This window comes from Mobula hypostoma, chromosome 2, assembly GCF_963921235.1.
Source record: "Mobula hypostoma chromosome 2, sMobHyp1.1, whole genome shotgun sequence".
NCBI lineage: Eukaryota > Metazoa > Chordata > Chondrichthyes > Myliobatiformes > Myliobatidae > Mobula > Mobula hypostoma.
In genome coordinates this window covers 182,489,526-182,505,943 of record NC_086098.1, presented here as the reverse complement: position 1 = coordinate 182,505,943, position 16,418 = coordinate 182,489,526, and the positions used below count along the sequence as shown (strand labels likewise).

The following is a 16,418-nucleotide window of genomic DNA, read 5'->3' as shown; positions in this document are numbered from 1 at the left end:
ATGGTCGAGTACACCTTGTACTGTGCTATCTGATTGACCATATCCGTGATGCGGGGTACAGGGTACGCGTCGAGCTGCGTGAACCTATTGATGGTCTGGCTATAGTCCACGACCATCCTATTCTTCTCCCCGTTCCGAACAACCACCACCTGCGCCCTCCAAGGACTTGTGCTTGCCTCAATGACCCCCTCCCTGAGCAGCCGCTGCACCTCCGACTTAATGAAAGCTCTGTCCCTCGCGCTGTACCTCCTGCTTTTAGTTGCAACAGGTTTACAGTCGGGGGTCAGGTTGGCGAACAGCGGTGGGGGAGGGATCCTGAGGGTGGAGAGGCCGCAAGTGGTGTCGGTAGTGTGGCAGTTGGCATGATGTTGGGTGGGATGCGCGGGTCGGTGTGTGTGTGTGGTCAGTAGCAGGGTACGTGACATATCTCTACAAAACAGGGGATTTATGACAGTAATTGGCGGGAGGGGCCCATCATACTTCATTGTCACGCTTTTCAGGTGGCTCTGGAAGTCCAACCCCAACAGCACAGGGGCACACAGTTGAGGCAAGACCAGTAAACGTAAAGTCCCGATATTCTGTGCCCTGCACCACTAGTGTTGCTACACAACCCCCCCCCCGGATATCTGTTGTATGCTACCTGGAGGCCATGGTGACCCTCCGACTTACCGGCCGTATCATGAGTCCACAATGCTGCACCGTGGCCGGGTGGATAAAACTCTCCATGCTGCCTGTGTCAAACAGGCAGCTTGTCCTGTGCCCCTCCACCAGGATGTCCATCATTGACCTTGCGAGCTGGTGGGGAGCGCTTTGGTCGAGGGTCACGGAAGCCAGGGTGGGGTCGCTGTCTTGGTCCGGCGTGGTGGTGTGCCCCATGAGCACCCGTTGGTCGTAGGCGGTGGGAGGTGGCGCCGACCAAGATGGCCGCCCCCATGTCTCGCACGTGGTGGTGGCGTGCAGGGAAGATGGCAGCAGGCAAGATGGCGACCCCCACGTCTCGCACGCGGTGCTGCTCGATCCCGCTCGCGGTTTTGACTTACAGACCTTGGCGAAGTGGCCCTTCTTTCCGCAGCTGGAGCAGGTAGCTTGTCGAGCCGGGCAGCGTTTCCGGGGGTGCTTCTCCAGTCCGCAGAAGTAGCACTTCGCGGACTCATGACTGGCGGCAGCCGAGGTCGATTCGCCGGCAGGTTGCAGGGTCTGCGGCACCCACAAGGCCATCGGGGGATCGTGTGCCTGGAGAGCCTCGGAGTTATGCAGAGCGGCCTCCAACGTATCAGCCAGCTCCATCGCCGAACTTAGGGTAAGATTGGCTTTTTCTAGCAGCCGCTGGTTCACGTACACTGACCTGGTCCCCGTGACGAAGGCGTCCCTCACTAGGAGTTCTGCATGCTGCACCGCCGTCAGCTTCTGGCAATTGCAGGCTCGCAAGAGTGTCCGTAGGGCCTGGTCGAATTCAGCACTCGATTCCCTGGGGCGTTGTTGCCGTGTCGCTAAACGGTGCCTAGCATAGTCGCTGTTTATCGGCCGCAGGTATTGTCTTTTGAGTGTGTTCATTGTGCCGTCGTAGTTCGGCTGGTCTCTGATCACCGAATAGACCCGTGGACTGACCCTGGAGAGTAGAACTCTGCGCTTCGCTACGGGGTCGGTCGCTTTAATCTCCTCTAGATACTCTTCGAAGCAGGCCAGCCAGAGTTCGAAAGCATTTCCAGCTTCAGGTGTTTGTGGATTGAGGTCTAATTTTTCTCGTCTCAGGGACTGTTCCATGTTTTAAAACGTACAGTGAATAAAATTGAAGCGCCTTCAATTACTCCAAAAGACTGAGGTTTGGTAAAATACTGAAAGGCTTTTATTCGCTGTACAATACGACCTCCACAGTGAGTGTTTGCCCCCGGACTGAGGGGGAGGGGCAGGGCAAACACCTTTATATAGGACTCTGTGGGAGGAGCCACAGGGGCAGTCAGCAGAGGGGTGTGTCCAGACAGGTAACCAAGTTACAACATATATACATGGTTTACCACACTCAGTCAGACTGAGTTGGCAGCAACATCTCAAGCTCCATCAATCTGAGAAGTGGTGTCCACCATAGCTGTGTGCTCAGCCCACTGCTGCTCACACTACTAATTCATAACTGCATTGCTAGATTCAGCTGAAACCAAATCACGAAATTCGCATTGAAATTCTACAATGGTTGGCCCCATCAACAACAATGATGAGTCAGCATACAGTGAAGAGGTAAAGTGCTTATCAAATGGTGCAAGAACAACAACCCGAGTCTCAACATGGGACAAGACAAGAGAGATGATTGTGGACTTCAGGAAGGCACAGGTCAACCATTTTCCATTGCACATCAATAGCTCTGCCATGAGAGAATGAAATGAACGAAGTTCCATGGTGTGCAAGTAATGGAAATCTAACCCAATACCTCTTCACGAGTCAAGAAGGTACAACAGCATCTACACTTTCTGAGGACATTAAGGCACATGAATCTCCTCATCCTATTCTAACAACTTTCTACAGAAGCACCATTAAGAGTGTATCTACGGCTGCATCATTGTGTGGTAAGGAGGTTGCAAGGCATTGTGTGGTAAGGAGGTTGCAAGGCATTGTGTGGTAAGGAGATTGCAAGGCATTGGACTGCAAGACCCTATAGATAATAGTAAAAACAGCCAAGAGGATCTTCAGGGTCTCCCTCCCCTCTATTTGTGACATTTACTGGGAGCATTGCAAGGCAAGGGTCCAAAGCATTGTTGAGGATCCCTGCCATCCATCCCACAATCTCTTTGGTTCACTACCATCATGAAGAAAGTACAGAAGCATCAGGACTAGGACTGTCAATGATAACGCTTCTTCCCTCAGGCTGTGAGACTATTGCCCTGCCATCACTGAGGTGTTGTAAATTAGGACAGCAAGCTGTTTACAATACTATTTACCTGTGTTGCACACTACATGCATCCTCCAGTATACCTTGACAGAATCAAGAAAAGAATGATTACACTGGAAAAAAGTATCATTAGTTTTGCATCAAAATGTAACCATGTACACCTTACCTTGTTGTGTTGATCTATAAGGACCCATTGGCCTTTGCCCCATAATGTTGCTGCCTTGGTTACTCTGACCCATCATTCCCATAGTCGATTGTCCCTGGTAATGTTGTCCACCTCCTTGCGGTGTATTGTAATGTGGGGTTGCAGCTTGCTGGTGTATCATGGAAACTGAAAGATAAACTTAAATGAGTAGCTCTGTTAAAGATTACTTGCACATTTTATATCATCTGAATATCTCTTTGTGCTTCATAACCAGTGAGGTATTTTCCAATAAAAGCAGCAAATTGGAAGTTATCCTCATTTTGATGACACAACAAAATCCATGCCATCAATGAGGTGATTGATCTCCATTATTTAATCTCAAGTTGGCTCCGGTTAAAAGTTTATTGAGTTCATAATAAATAATATAAAGGAATACAGCCAATAAATTTCAATAAAGTCAGAATATGTATCAGACCTAGAAAATAACAATTGGTGGTGTCCACTGACAATGACTACTACCAACGTTCTACAATGCTAGTCACAGTTGCATGGTTTAAAAGTGTGTTTGATTCTAGTTTTTAGATACTAAAATTTCTACATACTATTTAAGGTCAGGAATTAGCAGAATAGATTGAGACATTTACACATAGTTTTTGCTCTTTCCCATCCCAACTTTTGCAATATAAGCAAGCATAAGGATAAATATATGCTCTTATCACTGTGTCGCCTAAGCTGCATGGGTGCACAGTAACTGAAATGCTCCCACGGACATGCCTTTGTTGTTGCACAGTTGAAATTTTCTTTCATATAAATGTAAATATAATTTTGAAATTATGCTAATTTAATTTTGAAATCTAAGTAATAAATGTAGTACAACCTTGACTTTGAAACATTTTAGAGCTTCAACATATTTACATTTTCAACATTTCAAATTATAACACTGTTACAATCTGTAACAATAAACAAAATGGAAGTTGGTAGCTCATTGTCAGTAAACCACTGGTCTGCTGTACGCTGACCCCATCTAGTCAAAACATTTTCATTTTTGCCATTGTGCCTGTTAGTTAATTTGACTGCCTGACATAGTTTACTTGCATTGCAAGATGCATTTTTGTTGCTTTGGTGTGAAAAAATCTATATTCTGAAATTCTTGGTAGGTAATCTTCCAAATAATCATAATCTAATAAGAACTTTTAATAAAATCTTGTCAGAACAAAGTAAAAATTCATTTCGGTAAAATTGTTTGCATGACTGTGGTTATTTTATTAAAATCATAACTTTTGACTTACCTTATTAAATTTTTCAAATAATAATTATTTTTAGTATTCTCAAATAATGACCATTATTATTTTCAGTATCCTAAGGATGTCGAAAAGAAAAGCAGAAGGAAGTGCTTTGAAGAACAAAGCTTGAACAAAATTTATGATAGAATGGCTTTTGCAACTCATAGATCCTGAACTATCGTATTTCATCAAAATCAAAAAAAAATTGTTGATATTTTTACATACTGGCGATGTTGTATGTACCAGTTGTGCAAAAGCAAATGTTGGGGGCCAGTTTAGCAGTGGAAAAGAAAATGGGAAGAACTGAAGTTAAACTACTTAAATGACATCTTAACCAGAGAATCCATACAGATAGTTACCAACCTACACAGCCAGAAGAAATGTGGAATTTTGTGCATGTTAACTGAAACTCCAAAAGAGCATGAAGCAAGAGTGAAAAAAGATACGCAAAAATATCTAACTCTAACATGGTCTAAGTGGTTATTGATAACATTACCTTAGCAATTAAAATTAATGCTTCTCTGTATTCTGTGCTGGAAATTCATGCACATGTGGCTAAATACATTGGTACAGCAAGAACTATATGTTTGAACTTGCTGAATGTATCAGAAGCAGATAATGGTCAATTTGTGGAAATCTACTTTCCATACACTAATTGCTAACGAAGGTATAGACACTACTATACAGAAAAAGTTAATTTTGTATTTTAAGTTTCAACTGGAAAGCAAAACTTACTAAGACTGTTTTGTGGGTATTCTGAAACTACCTGAATGTAGGTATCACTATTGTGAAAGCAATTTTTAAAAATGTTATATCAACAACAATCTTGACATTCAAAAGGGGGTGATGTTTACGTCAGATGGGACAAATGTTACACTTGGAAAGAATAATGGTATGACAGTAATTCTTTGACAAGAAATAAAATAGCTCTCTGAGCAAAATTGCACTGCACACAGAGAAAACCTGGGATTAGACAATGCATGGATAAAAGTATCAATTATGTAGGATATAGAAACACTGCTATGAACAGTGTACTGTATACTATGTTCAGCAGATTGTTGGTTAAAAAAGGAAAGCTAGATTAGCTAATGTCACAGAATGTGATGTTGTTGTTTAGACCACTAACCAAAGTAAGATGGCTGTCAAGACATTTTGCTGTTACTGCTTTGATGAGGAATTGCAAGGTTTTGATCCAGTATTGCAAAGAGCAAGTTATGAATTAAACAATCCAATTAGCAGTTATTGCCTGAAGATTTTGACCAATCCACAATATCGAGTAGCATAAACTGTTCTTAATGATGCTTTAGAAGATCTGGCATCTCTTTGTAAATTCCTTCAGAAAAGTTGCTTGAGTATATTTGGAGCACTGCAGTATGCAGAAGCAAAAATTAACAAGTTATGGTCATAGTATCTTGGCGATATAGTTTATTGGAATGACAAAGTGAAAGATCTGCTTGCAACTATAAGTTCTGATGCTCCTATTTTTTGATTCATTCAATGTGTGTGTAATAACTCGGGTAACAGATTTCTTGATGATGAGTTAAGAGAATGGCAATCCTTTAACCCTGTGGCTATGGCAAATGCAACAAATTTTGAATTTGGAAAAGAGAATGTTGTATGATTGACAAAAAATACTCAACTACTATTACGAACTACGATGAAAGCACTGCCTCAATAATATCACAGCAATACTGTAATTTCAAATTTGTCATTTCTGTGAAAGTCAGGGCTGGTTCACTTAAGACATTCACTGATATGTTGAACTATGTGCTTAGAAACGAAGAATTTGAAAAATTGTCAAATCTTGTTGACATTGTTGGAACATTTCAAGCTTGTAGTCCTCCTGACTGCAAACATGGATTCAGTGTTATGAATTTAATCAGATGTAAATCCAGTAAAAGACTAGAAGTAGAACACTTGAATGATCTAATGAAGATGAAGATGTATCTTTCATCTGGATGCAAAATTAATCTGAACAATGTTTAAAGACAGATGAGAAAAAGTTTATGAAATGTGAAAGATTTTCTTAGTTCCCCTGTATTTCATTATACCCTTCAATTAATAAATGAAATCAAAAGTATGAGATTTTTTTCTATTTTCATTCTAAATATTCATAATAAGCAGATTACAAAAAAAAAGCACATTTAATATGCCGTGCAGTTTTTGGGCCATGTAAAAATTTCCTGCTCAGAGCAATGATTGGTCAGTGTGGCTGAAAAAAATAGAGGAAACTTTGGCTCTGATCAACAAATATGAACTTTCTCCTGATCCTGCTCCCAAAATTCCCCTTCTCTCTCTCGATGACCCTTAATGCTTGAATGCCCCTTGTTTCAATTCTTACTGGCTCTTCTTTCGCTGAATTAGCTATACGATTAATTCCTAGATAAGCAGCACCATAAACATGATGGGACATCAAAACTCAACTATCTCACAAACAACACAAATATGCAACATTAATTGGCTACCAATTAGGTTAATCAGTCGTGGATACTACTGGAAGCTCCATACCACCTCTCCTCATGCCCCTATTTTTCTAACCCAATGACACCAGTATTTGCAGTGTTCTTTCAAATGATCTTACTGAGAAAAGCCAGCATAAAACTGGGAACATTTTGATTAATTTAGTATTACATTGTACCCACTGAGCCAAACACTAGACATAGCTGTAACTATTTTGTTTATACATCAGAAGATTTAAATGCAAAAGTAGTGCAACAAAGTTGCATTAAATTCCAGAAAGATGAATTAGGCCATGCTTGAGTGTTTATATCTAGTATCAAAATTGGTATCACTTTGGGTTCAATCACTAAACTGGTTCAAATCATCTCATAAATGTATGTATATTTTGCTATTCTCCAATGTAAAAGTATTTTTATTTCTTAAAGCTTCTTTGTTTCCATTTGTTTGTTGTAGTTTTCTGATAAGAATATACAGTTGTGGAATGTTTCAAAAAAGAAGTCTTGAAAATCAAGTTCTCACTTTTAATGTGATACTTATAAGAACATAAGAAATAGGAGCAGAAGTAGGCCATCTGGCCTGTCGAGGCTGCTCCGCCATTCAATAAGATCATGGCTGATCTGGTCATGGACTCATCTCCACCTACCTGTCTTTTCCCCAAAACCTTTAATTCCCCTACTATGCAAAAATCTATCCAACCTTCTCCTAAAAACTGAGGTAGTCTCCACTGCTTCATTGGGCAGAGAATTCCACAGATTCACCACTCTCTGGGAAAAGCAGTTCCTCCTCATCTCTGTCCTAAATCTACTCCCCCGAATCCTGAGGCTATGTCCCCAGTTCTAGTCTCACCTACCAGTGGAAACAACTTTCTTGCCTCTCTATCTTATGTATCCCTTTCATAATTTTATATGTTTCTATAAGATCTCCTCTCATTCTTCTGAATTCCAGCAAGTACCGTACCAGGCAACTCAAACTCTCGTCATTGTTTAACCCCCCCTCATCTCTGGAATCAACATGGTCAACTCCCCTGCACCGCCTCCAAAGCCAGTATATCCTTCCTCAAGTAAGGAGATCAGAACTGCACGCAGTTCTCCAGCTGTGGCCTCACCTGTACAGTTGCAGCATAACCTCCCTACTCTTAAATTCAATCCCTCTAGCAATGAAGGACAAAATTGCATTTGCCTTCTTGATAGCCTGCTGCACCTGCAAACCAGGCTTTTGCGATCCATGCACAAGCACTCCCAAGTACCTCTGCACAGCAGCATGCTGCAATTTTTTACTATTTAAATACTAATCTGTTCTTTCATTTTTCCTTCCAAAGTGGATGACCTCACATTTACTAACATTGTACTCCATCTGCCAGATCCTTGCCCACTCAGTTAACTTACCTATATCTCTCTGCAGACTTTCCGTATCTTCTACACAATTTGCTTTTCCACTCAATTTAATATCATCAGCAAACTTAGATACACTACACATGGTCCCCTCTTCCAGATCGTTAATGTATATCATGAACAGTTGTGGGCCTAGCACCGACCTCTGCGGCATGCCACTCACCACTGATTGCCAACCAGAGTAACACCCATGTATCCCAACTCACTGCTTTCTATTCATTAACCAACCCTCTATCCATGCTAATATACCACCCCCAACTCTATGCATCCTTACTTTTTATGTGGCAACTTATTAAACACCTTCTGGAAATCCAAGTAAATAACATCCATCTGTTCCCCTCTATCCACTGCACTCAATATAGTATCCTCAAACAACTCCAGTAAGTTTGTCAAACGGGACCTGCCTTAGCTGAATCCATGCTGCGTCTGCCTGATGGATCCATTTCTTTCCAGATACCTTGCTATTTCTTCTTTAATGATAGCTTCAACCATTTCCCAACCACAGGTGTTAAAATAACTGGCCTATAGTAACTTGCCTTTTGCCTACATCCTTTTTTGAACAGTGGTGTGATATTTGTCATCTTCCAATCCACCAGGACCTGCCCAGAGTCCAGAGCCTCTACTATAACTTCTTCCATTTCTTTTAGTATCCTGGGATGTGTTCCATCAGGACCAGGGGACTTACCTATTTTCAGGCCCTCAAGTTTGCTCAGCACTACCTCATTAGTGATAGCTATTATATCAAGGTCCTTACCTCCCATCACATCCATAACATCTCTCCTTGGCATGTCAGATGTGTCCTCCACCATAAAGACCGACACAAAATATTCATTCAAAGCCTTGGCCATTTCGTCATTACCCAATATCAATCCCCCCTTCTTGTCCTCCAAGAGACCTACATTCACTGTAGCCACCCTTTTCCGCATTATATAATTATAAATCTTTTACTATCTATTTTTATATTTTGTGCTAGTTTATTTTCATGATCTAGATTCCCTTTCTTTATTGCTTGCTTTGTGGTACTTTGTTACTTTTTAAAGTTTTCCCAATCTTCCAGCTTCCCACTACTCTTAACGCCTTTGTATGCACGAGCTGTAAGTTTGATGCCTTCTTTTATTTCCTTAGTTATCCAAGGCTGGCTCTCCCCACCTTTTCTATCCTTGCTTTTAACTGGAATATAATTTTGTTGAACACCATAAAAAGTGTCAGTCTTCCACTGTTCCTCAACTGTCCCACCCTATGGCCTGTGTTCCCAGTCTACACTAGCCAAATCCTCCCTCATCCCATTGTAGTCTCCATTGTTAAGGCATAATACGTTGGTTTTCGATCAAAATATTGCACCCTCCATTTGTTTGAGAAATACAGTCATACTGTGATCACTCTTTCCAAGAGGATCCCTAACTACAAGATCACTAATTTTGCCTGTCTCATTGCACAGGATTAGATCTAAGATAACACGTTGCCTTGTAGGTTCAGTAACATGTTGTTCAAGAAAACCATTATGGATGCATTCTATGAAGTCCACCTCAAGACTGCCTCAACCAACTTGATTCACCCAATCTATTGTGCAACTTAAAGTTTCCCATGATAACTGCTGTTCCATTCTTACATGCCTCAGATATTTCTCTGTTTATTGCCTGTGCCACTGTAATATTATTATTCGGTGGCTGATAGACAATTCCCAATAGTAATTATTTTACCCTTTAAATTCCCTTCAACATTCTGCTCCTTAGATCTTACATTGTCTCTCACTATTGTCCTGATCTCATCCTTAATTAAAAGCACTACCCCACCTCCATTAACTTCCTGTCTATCCTTCCGTATTACCTGGATATCTTTGGATATTTAAATTCCCAATCCTCTCCACCCTGCAACCACGTCTCTGCAATGATCACTAAATCATACCTCTTAGTAATGATTTGTGCCACAAGTTCACTGACCTTGTTTTGAATATTATGGGCATTCAAATAAAGTGCCCTTACACTCATTGTTTGAAGCTCAGATTCCAGGTCATCAACTTTGAGCCCAAGTTCCTCGAGCAGCCAACACTTGCTGCAGATGTGGTTACCAAAAACCTCAAGTTCCCACTCCTACACTGGTCCACACACACAATGGCCACTCTGCTTTGTCCCTGCTTTACTTTTATTTGTTCCTGCTAATGAATCGCAAATGAACTGGTCTGCTGCTAATGCGCTGAGCCCCATGAAGCACTTGTTTTTTAAAACTCTTCTCCCCGACCTGTGCAAAGCTCTCTCTTCGAATCGACTGGACCGCTGCTGATGCGCTGAACCCTGCAAAAATCGCATTTTTTAAACTCTTCTCCCTGACCTGTGCAAAGCCATTTCTCTCTTCGAATCAATTGTCCATCACTAATACTTGTCATTTTTGACACCTTCTTCAGGTAAAACAGCTAATGTAGAACTCCTGCTACTTTCCCTTCAACAATGTGCTTAAATAATAACCTAATACAAGCTCCCTTGCTTCATTACTCATGAATGGTAAAGTTGGAACGACTGAAGACTGTGCCATTGTACAGGAAGCAGGTAAGAGTATGACCTATTCTGCCTTTCAAACCTACCTCACAAGCTATCCAATGGGAAGGTTACCAATTCAGTGCAAATATATACAATTAGGAGCAATTTGAGTTATTAGCATAAACAAGTTGTATTCTCTGCAGAGGCTAAGGGGTGATCTGACAGAGGTTTGCATAGATAGACAAGATAGTATTGCGAGGGGCAAGTTGTTTTTTTTTACACATAGAGAGTGTGGGTGCCTGGAATGTGCTGCCTGGGGTAGTGGTAGAGGCAGATACATTATGGACTTTTAAGAAACATTGAGATACACACATATGTGAGGAAAATGGAATAATATGGACATTGTGTAGGCAGAGCGATTGTGCAGGCAAAGCAGATAGCCATTTGATTACTAATTAAATTGGTTTGACACAACATTAGGGGCTGAAAGGCGAGTTCCTGTAATGTACTGGTCTATGCACTCTGTTGTATGTTCCATACCCATTGCAAAAATAAATCAATCCCATTTTATTTTAGAGTACCAGAGGTCTTTGAAGTGAAAGACCATCATCTATCAAGCTCATCTTTTCAACCAGGGGTTCCCAACCTTCTTTATGTCATGGATCCTTATCATTAACCGAGGGGTCAGTGGACCCCAGTTGGGAACCCTTGTATTAAAACTATCTCTTGATCTTCAACCTTTCACCTCCCCAATGCTCATTGACATTTTTTTTTCCAATTTATTTTCCTTTTAAACCAAGTATCAGTTTTTTGGAAAAAAAAACACATTTTCCATTCTCTTCAAATGTCTTCTTTGTGAAGACACAAATCAGTGCTGTTCCCAGAACTGATTTTCTGATAAGACTGAAAGAGTACAGAAAAAATTTTCAAGGATGTTGCTGGAACTTGAGGTCCTGCTGAAGGGTCTCAGTCCGAAACACTGACTGTACTCTTTTCCATAGATGTTGCCTGGCTTGCCAAGTTCCTTCAGCATTTTCTGTGTATGTGTTGTGGGTTTCCAGCATCTGCAGATTTTCTCTTTTTTGTCAATGGAAGGGAAGAACCTGTTTCTGAAACATTGAGAGTGTGACTTCAGACTTCTGTACCTCCTCCTTGATTGTACCAAAGAGGAGAGGGCATGTCCTAGGCGATGGGAGTTCTTAATGATGCATGCCATCTTTTTGAATCATTGCCTTTCGAAGACATCCTTGAATGCTGGTGAGGCTCGTGCCTATGATGGAGCTAGCTGAATTTACGGCTTTCTACAGCTTTTTCTGATTCTGAGCAGTGGCCCCTCCATACCAGATGGTGATGCAACCAGTTTCAATACTCTCCATGGTATGTCTGTAGAAATTTGCTAGAGGCTTTGGTGACATACTAAATCCCTTCAAACTCCTAATGCAATATAGCTGCTATTGTGCTTTTTGTAATTGCATCAATATGTTGGGCCCACAATAGATCTTCAGAGATGTTGACATCCAGGAACTTGAAACTGCTCACCTTTTCCACTGCTGACCCCTCAATGATGACTGATGTGTGTTCTCTTAAGTTTCCCTTCCTGAAGTCCAATCAATTCCTTGGTCTCACTTACATTGAGTGCAAGGTTGTTGTTGCAACACCGCTCAACCAGCAGAGAATATGCGATGGATACTCTTTTGGAGAAGATCCTAACTGGTTGCATCATGGTCTGGAATGGAAACACCATGTCCAGGAACAGAACAGGCTACAGAAAATGAAGGACACAGCCCAATCCATTACAGGCACAGCTCTCCACACCATTGAGTAAATTTTTACATGAAGCGCTGCCACAGGAAAGCAACATCCATCAGCAAAGCCCCCACCATCCAGAACATGCTCTTCTCACTACTATCATAATTACAGAAGCCTTGGGTCCCATACCACCAGGTTCAGGATCAGTTACTAACTGTTGTTAAAATTACTTAACTGATAATTACATACTACACTTTTACATAACAGGGCAATTAAATGTATGGGGAAAAGACAGGTAGGTGGATCTGAGATCACAGCTGGATCAGCCATGATCTTATTGAATGTCAGAACAAGCTCAACAGGGCAAATGGCTGACTCCTGCTCCTGTTTCTTATGTTCTTTATGTAGGTAAGTTAATGAAGTAAATAACCAGGGGTGTAGTATAGATCCAGGCTACTACCTGTGGACTTGAAACATCAGAAAAACTTGCAGACTGAAGGAGCTAGGCATTGGCACATTGAGGGTGGGATCTCAGTGCCCTTTTGGGGCACCGAAAGCTGAGGGCCACGTACAGGAATTACTTTACTTGAGTACCAATCTGGCAATGCAGCGTTAAAAGTTGGCTTTGCTGGTAATGCTTCATGAAGTTCATTCACAGAGAGATTTATCATGTCCTGTTCCTGAAACAATGCTCTAAGAAAGTGTTACATGACAAATTAAGTCATCCTGTTTGTGGCTAACCGAAATTGCATTAAGTGTAAGAGGTTGAATCACTCCAGGCAGCCCTTGGCCAACATTCTGCAACTGAGTCTAAGGAATTTTCAGTCATGTAATGCTGAACAAAATACTGCATGATTGCATTGCTAGCCCTGCTTTTCTTTCGGCATTCTGTTCAAGGAGGAATTAAACCCCCAAATAAACCTACAGAAATGTAGCAGATTCAGCACCAAAGAGCAAAAATGATCAATACCAATGTTATTCACTAAATAATGTGACATGGTGATTTTTAAATGTTTACCTTGACTGGTTTGCATGCTCATGTTTGTCCGGGATCCATAGTTTGCCAGCGATTGACTCTGACCCTGCATCTGCATGCCTTGTGAAGAGGGTACAGAATGACTATAACCACCTGGTGTTCCATGGTTACTTACAGGCATATTCATTGAAGAACTTGGTATTGTGGTTGGTCCTGACTGTTGCACTGAAACATGAGAAGGACCTAAGAAAAGAATAGAACCATACTCAGTCACAATAATTTGTTCCAATCACCTCTAGGATCATCCATTTCTGTGGTACATAGCTCAGCAGCCCGGACTCAGTTAAAGTCTAAGTCAATGGGTAAAAGTCTTCCATATATTTCAGTTGCTTTGTGATGCTAATATAACAAAAAAAATGTAGGGAAGTTTTCAGAGACCAAATGAGTGCTAATCAAAATCAATAAAATGTGCACAATAGCAACTCATATCTGGATTCAACCAGTACCCTCAAAATAAAATTAAAGTGAACTGTGGCAAAACACTCTGGCTACTCTGCATTATAGAAAAGTATACGGACCCAAGCCCCATGCTAAATCTCTTAAGCTAAACATCTAAATTCATATTATCCGGGAAAGAAGTGACAAATCACACAGTTCAGATCACACAGCAACAGTTCTTTAAAGGACCAGTGACACAGGCACTTGAAAGTATCAACAGGCACAGCAATGATAGATTCTGCCCATTGGTACTTTGGATGTTGAATGTCTCAGAATATCATTTGATTGCTTCCTAAATCAGCCAAAATTTTGGATGAGTTTTACTGAAAACAGCAATGCCACTCTCAGGAATGAAACCCCACCCCATCTCACCCAAGGTGGACATCAAGTTAATCAATGCTCCTCTATGGATACTGAGACTGCCCAATCAGGAAATTTCAATTTTTTCACTGATATGTTGGCTGCAGTTTTGAAGTCTTCTTCTAAAATGGCTGAGTGATGTGGTTGATAGAAGGATGAAAACTGGAACTAGGGTGTGTAGCTGTAATAGTGAGTCACATAATAACAGACTGATAACAACTTCACACTCTTTCTATGCCATAGTCTTGTGGTACCAATATCCATCACTCTGACCAAATCCCTATCTCCGAAACCTACTTACCATTTTCATTAGATTTCTCCTCCAATGACAGCCTATATTTCCCAGTGATGAGAAAGAGGAAGGAAAAAGGTCATTTATAGATAAGTATAGAGGAGAAAGAGATAAAATAGAGAGAAAAAAATGAAATCAAAATATTAGGGAGGGGAAATACAAAAGTGATTCACAAACACAGAGGGATGTTAGAAGCAGGAAAGAAAGATAAACTGTGCTTTATTGTGAGCAATACCATGGCAAATAAACTTTTTGTAAAACTATCTATTAATACCCTACCATTCCACCTTCCAATCTTCTGCAAGTAAGGCATGGAAGACGCACCAGTATTACTGGATAAACCTGACTACTCAGCAAACAATCAGAATGTTAAATTTAGTAAGATTGAAGAATTTCATAAATGACAGATTTTAGCCATTGTTTATATGGATAGGTTGTACTGACTGTTCTCATTTAGCACTGCAATAGTATTTTCTTTACTAATGAATCTATATTTGAAGCAAATGAAAAGCATAGAAAAGACCTTCAAAAGTTCATACAAAAATGGAGAGAATTTATTACGTATAATCTGGATTTGGATGTTAACTTCAAAACTTTACCGGGACAGGCTGATGTTGTAACAGGAGATCATTTTCTGTAAATCTTTACGTCAGAGATAAAGCAAATCTGAATTCTACTACTTCCAGCGTGGTGATTTAGCAGGTCCCAGTATTAACAAATTGCTACAAACTATAAATAACTAAAACTGTTAGAACCTACCATTGCTCATCTGGCTCTGCATTAGTGGAGAAGGCGGAATTCCACCCCCCATAGTGTCATTAGCAACATTCTGTGAATGCAAAGCTTGATTTGATCCAGACAGATTCATTCCTCCTGGTCCCATAGACATGTTTTGGGAAGGTGGCTAAGAAAATTGAAATGGTAGGAATACAGAAACAGAATTAAAAACTGCATTTTAAAAATATATGAATGCATTGCCTAATATTTATAGAAAAGAGGGCAAAAATATTGAAATTCAGATTTTAGATACTTATAAGACAATCACAAAAATTATTTTATTCTAGAAGTAGTTATTGTTATGTTTAGTAACAGCAAAGTATAAGAACTAATTGAAAGGAAACCATGGAGCCAGGAATAACTTATGTATGTTCTTACATCTGCTTTTAGAGAGATGCGTACATATGACATTGTGGTGTAATGACATATGCCGTGGATGTACTTTTACACATAACACGTAAACAACAAAGGACCCTTAAAACCATATAACACAACATTACGCAAATACTGCTGAAATATTAAATACATAACAGTTATGATATTCATCCACTAAGAAAATTCTAGAGGAAGAATATTACATTCATATAGAGATAATAAATACAGTACTTGTGTATTTATACAACTCCATTTCATACTCTCTCGGCATCCCAAAACCGTCCGAATGAAATTTTATTAAACGGTTATTATCGAGGCAAAATGTGCAGCTAAATTTTGTGATATGATTTTGACATTCAGGAAACAAATGAATGAGTACATATTATATTATTAGCCGTGCCTGACTGAAAGAGTAATGTTACTTGGCGTACAGATGTCTCTTCATCAAGTATCATTGGATCTTGAAAAATGTATGCAGCATTCCCTCAGTTACTACACTGAGGAGTCAGTAGTCGACTCTATTCAACAGCACTTTGAAGAATCAATATTCATTCTTGCTCCATTAGGAACCAACAGATGTTTCTGTTGACTTGGTATCTATGCTAGTGTAAAATTCATATAGCTAGAAATAGGTTTAGCTTGATAACCAACCCCTGCCTAATCTCAGCTACACCAATAAAAGGGTGGACAACACTGCCTATGGTGCCACAAGATAGACAACTCCAAAGTTCCCTTTCCTTTGGTAATAAGTCCAAGT

General features: G+C 40.4%; 1 protein-coding gene across 4 annotated transcripts in view; it reads right to left on the bottom strand.

Moving 5' to 3' along the window:
- Positions 1-16,418, bottom strand: part of LOC134342727 (calcium-responsive transactivator-like) — a 99,643-nt gene that overhangs the window by 56,700 nt on the left and 26,525 nt on the right. For all 4 annotated transcript variants that reach the window (XM_063041203.1, XM_063041206.1, XM_063041205.1 and 1 more), the window contains exons 4-6: positions 15,269-15,413; positions 13,402-13,602; positions 3,048-3,212 (exon numbers count right to left, since the gene is read on the bottom strand). In XM_063041203.1, coding sequence (XP_062897273.1) covers positions 3,048-3,212; positions 13,402-13,602; positions 15,269-15,413 — 511 coding nt within the window. The remainder of the gene's footprint in view (positions 1-3,047; positions 3,213-13,401; positions 13,603-15,268; positions 15,414-16,418) is intronic.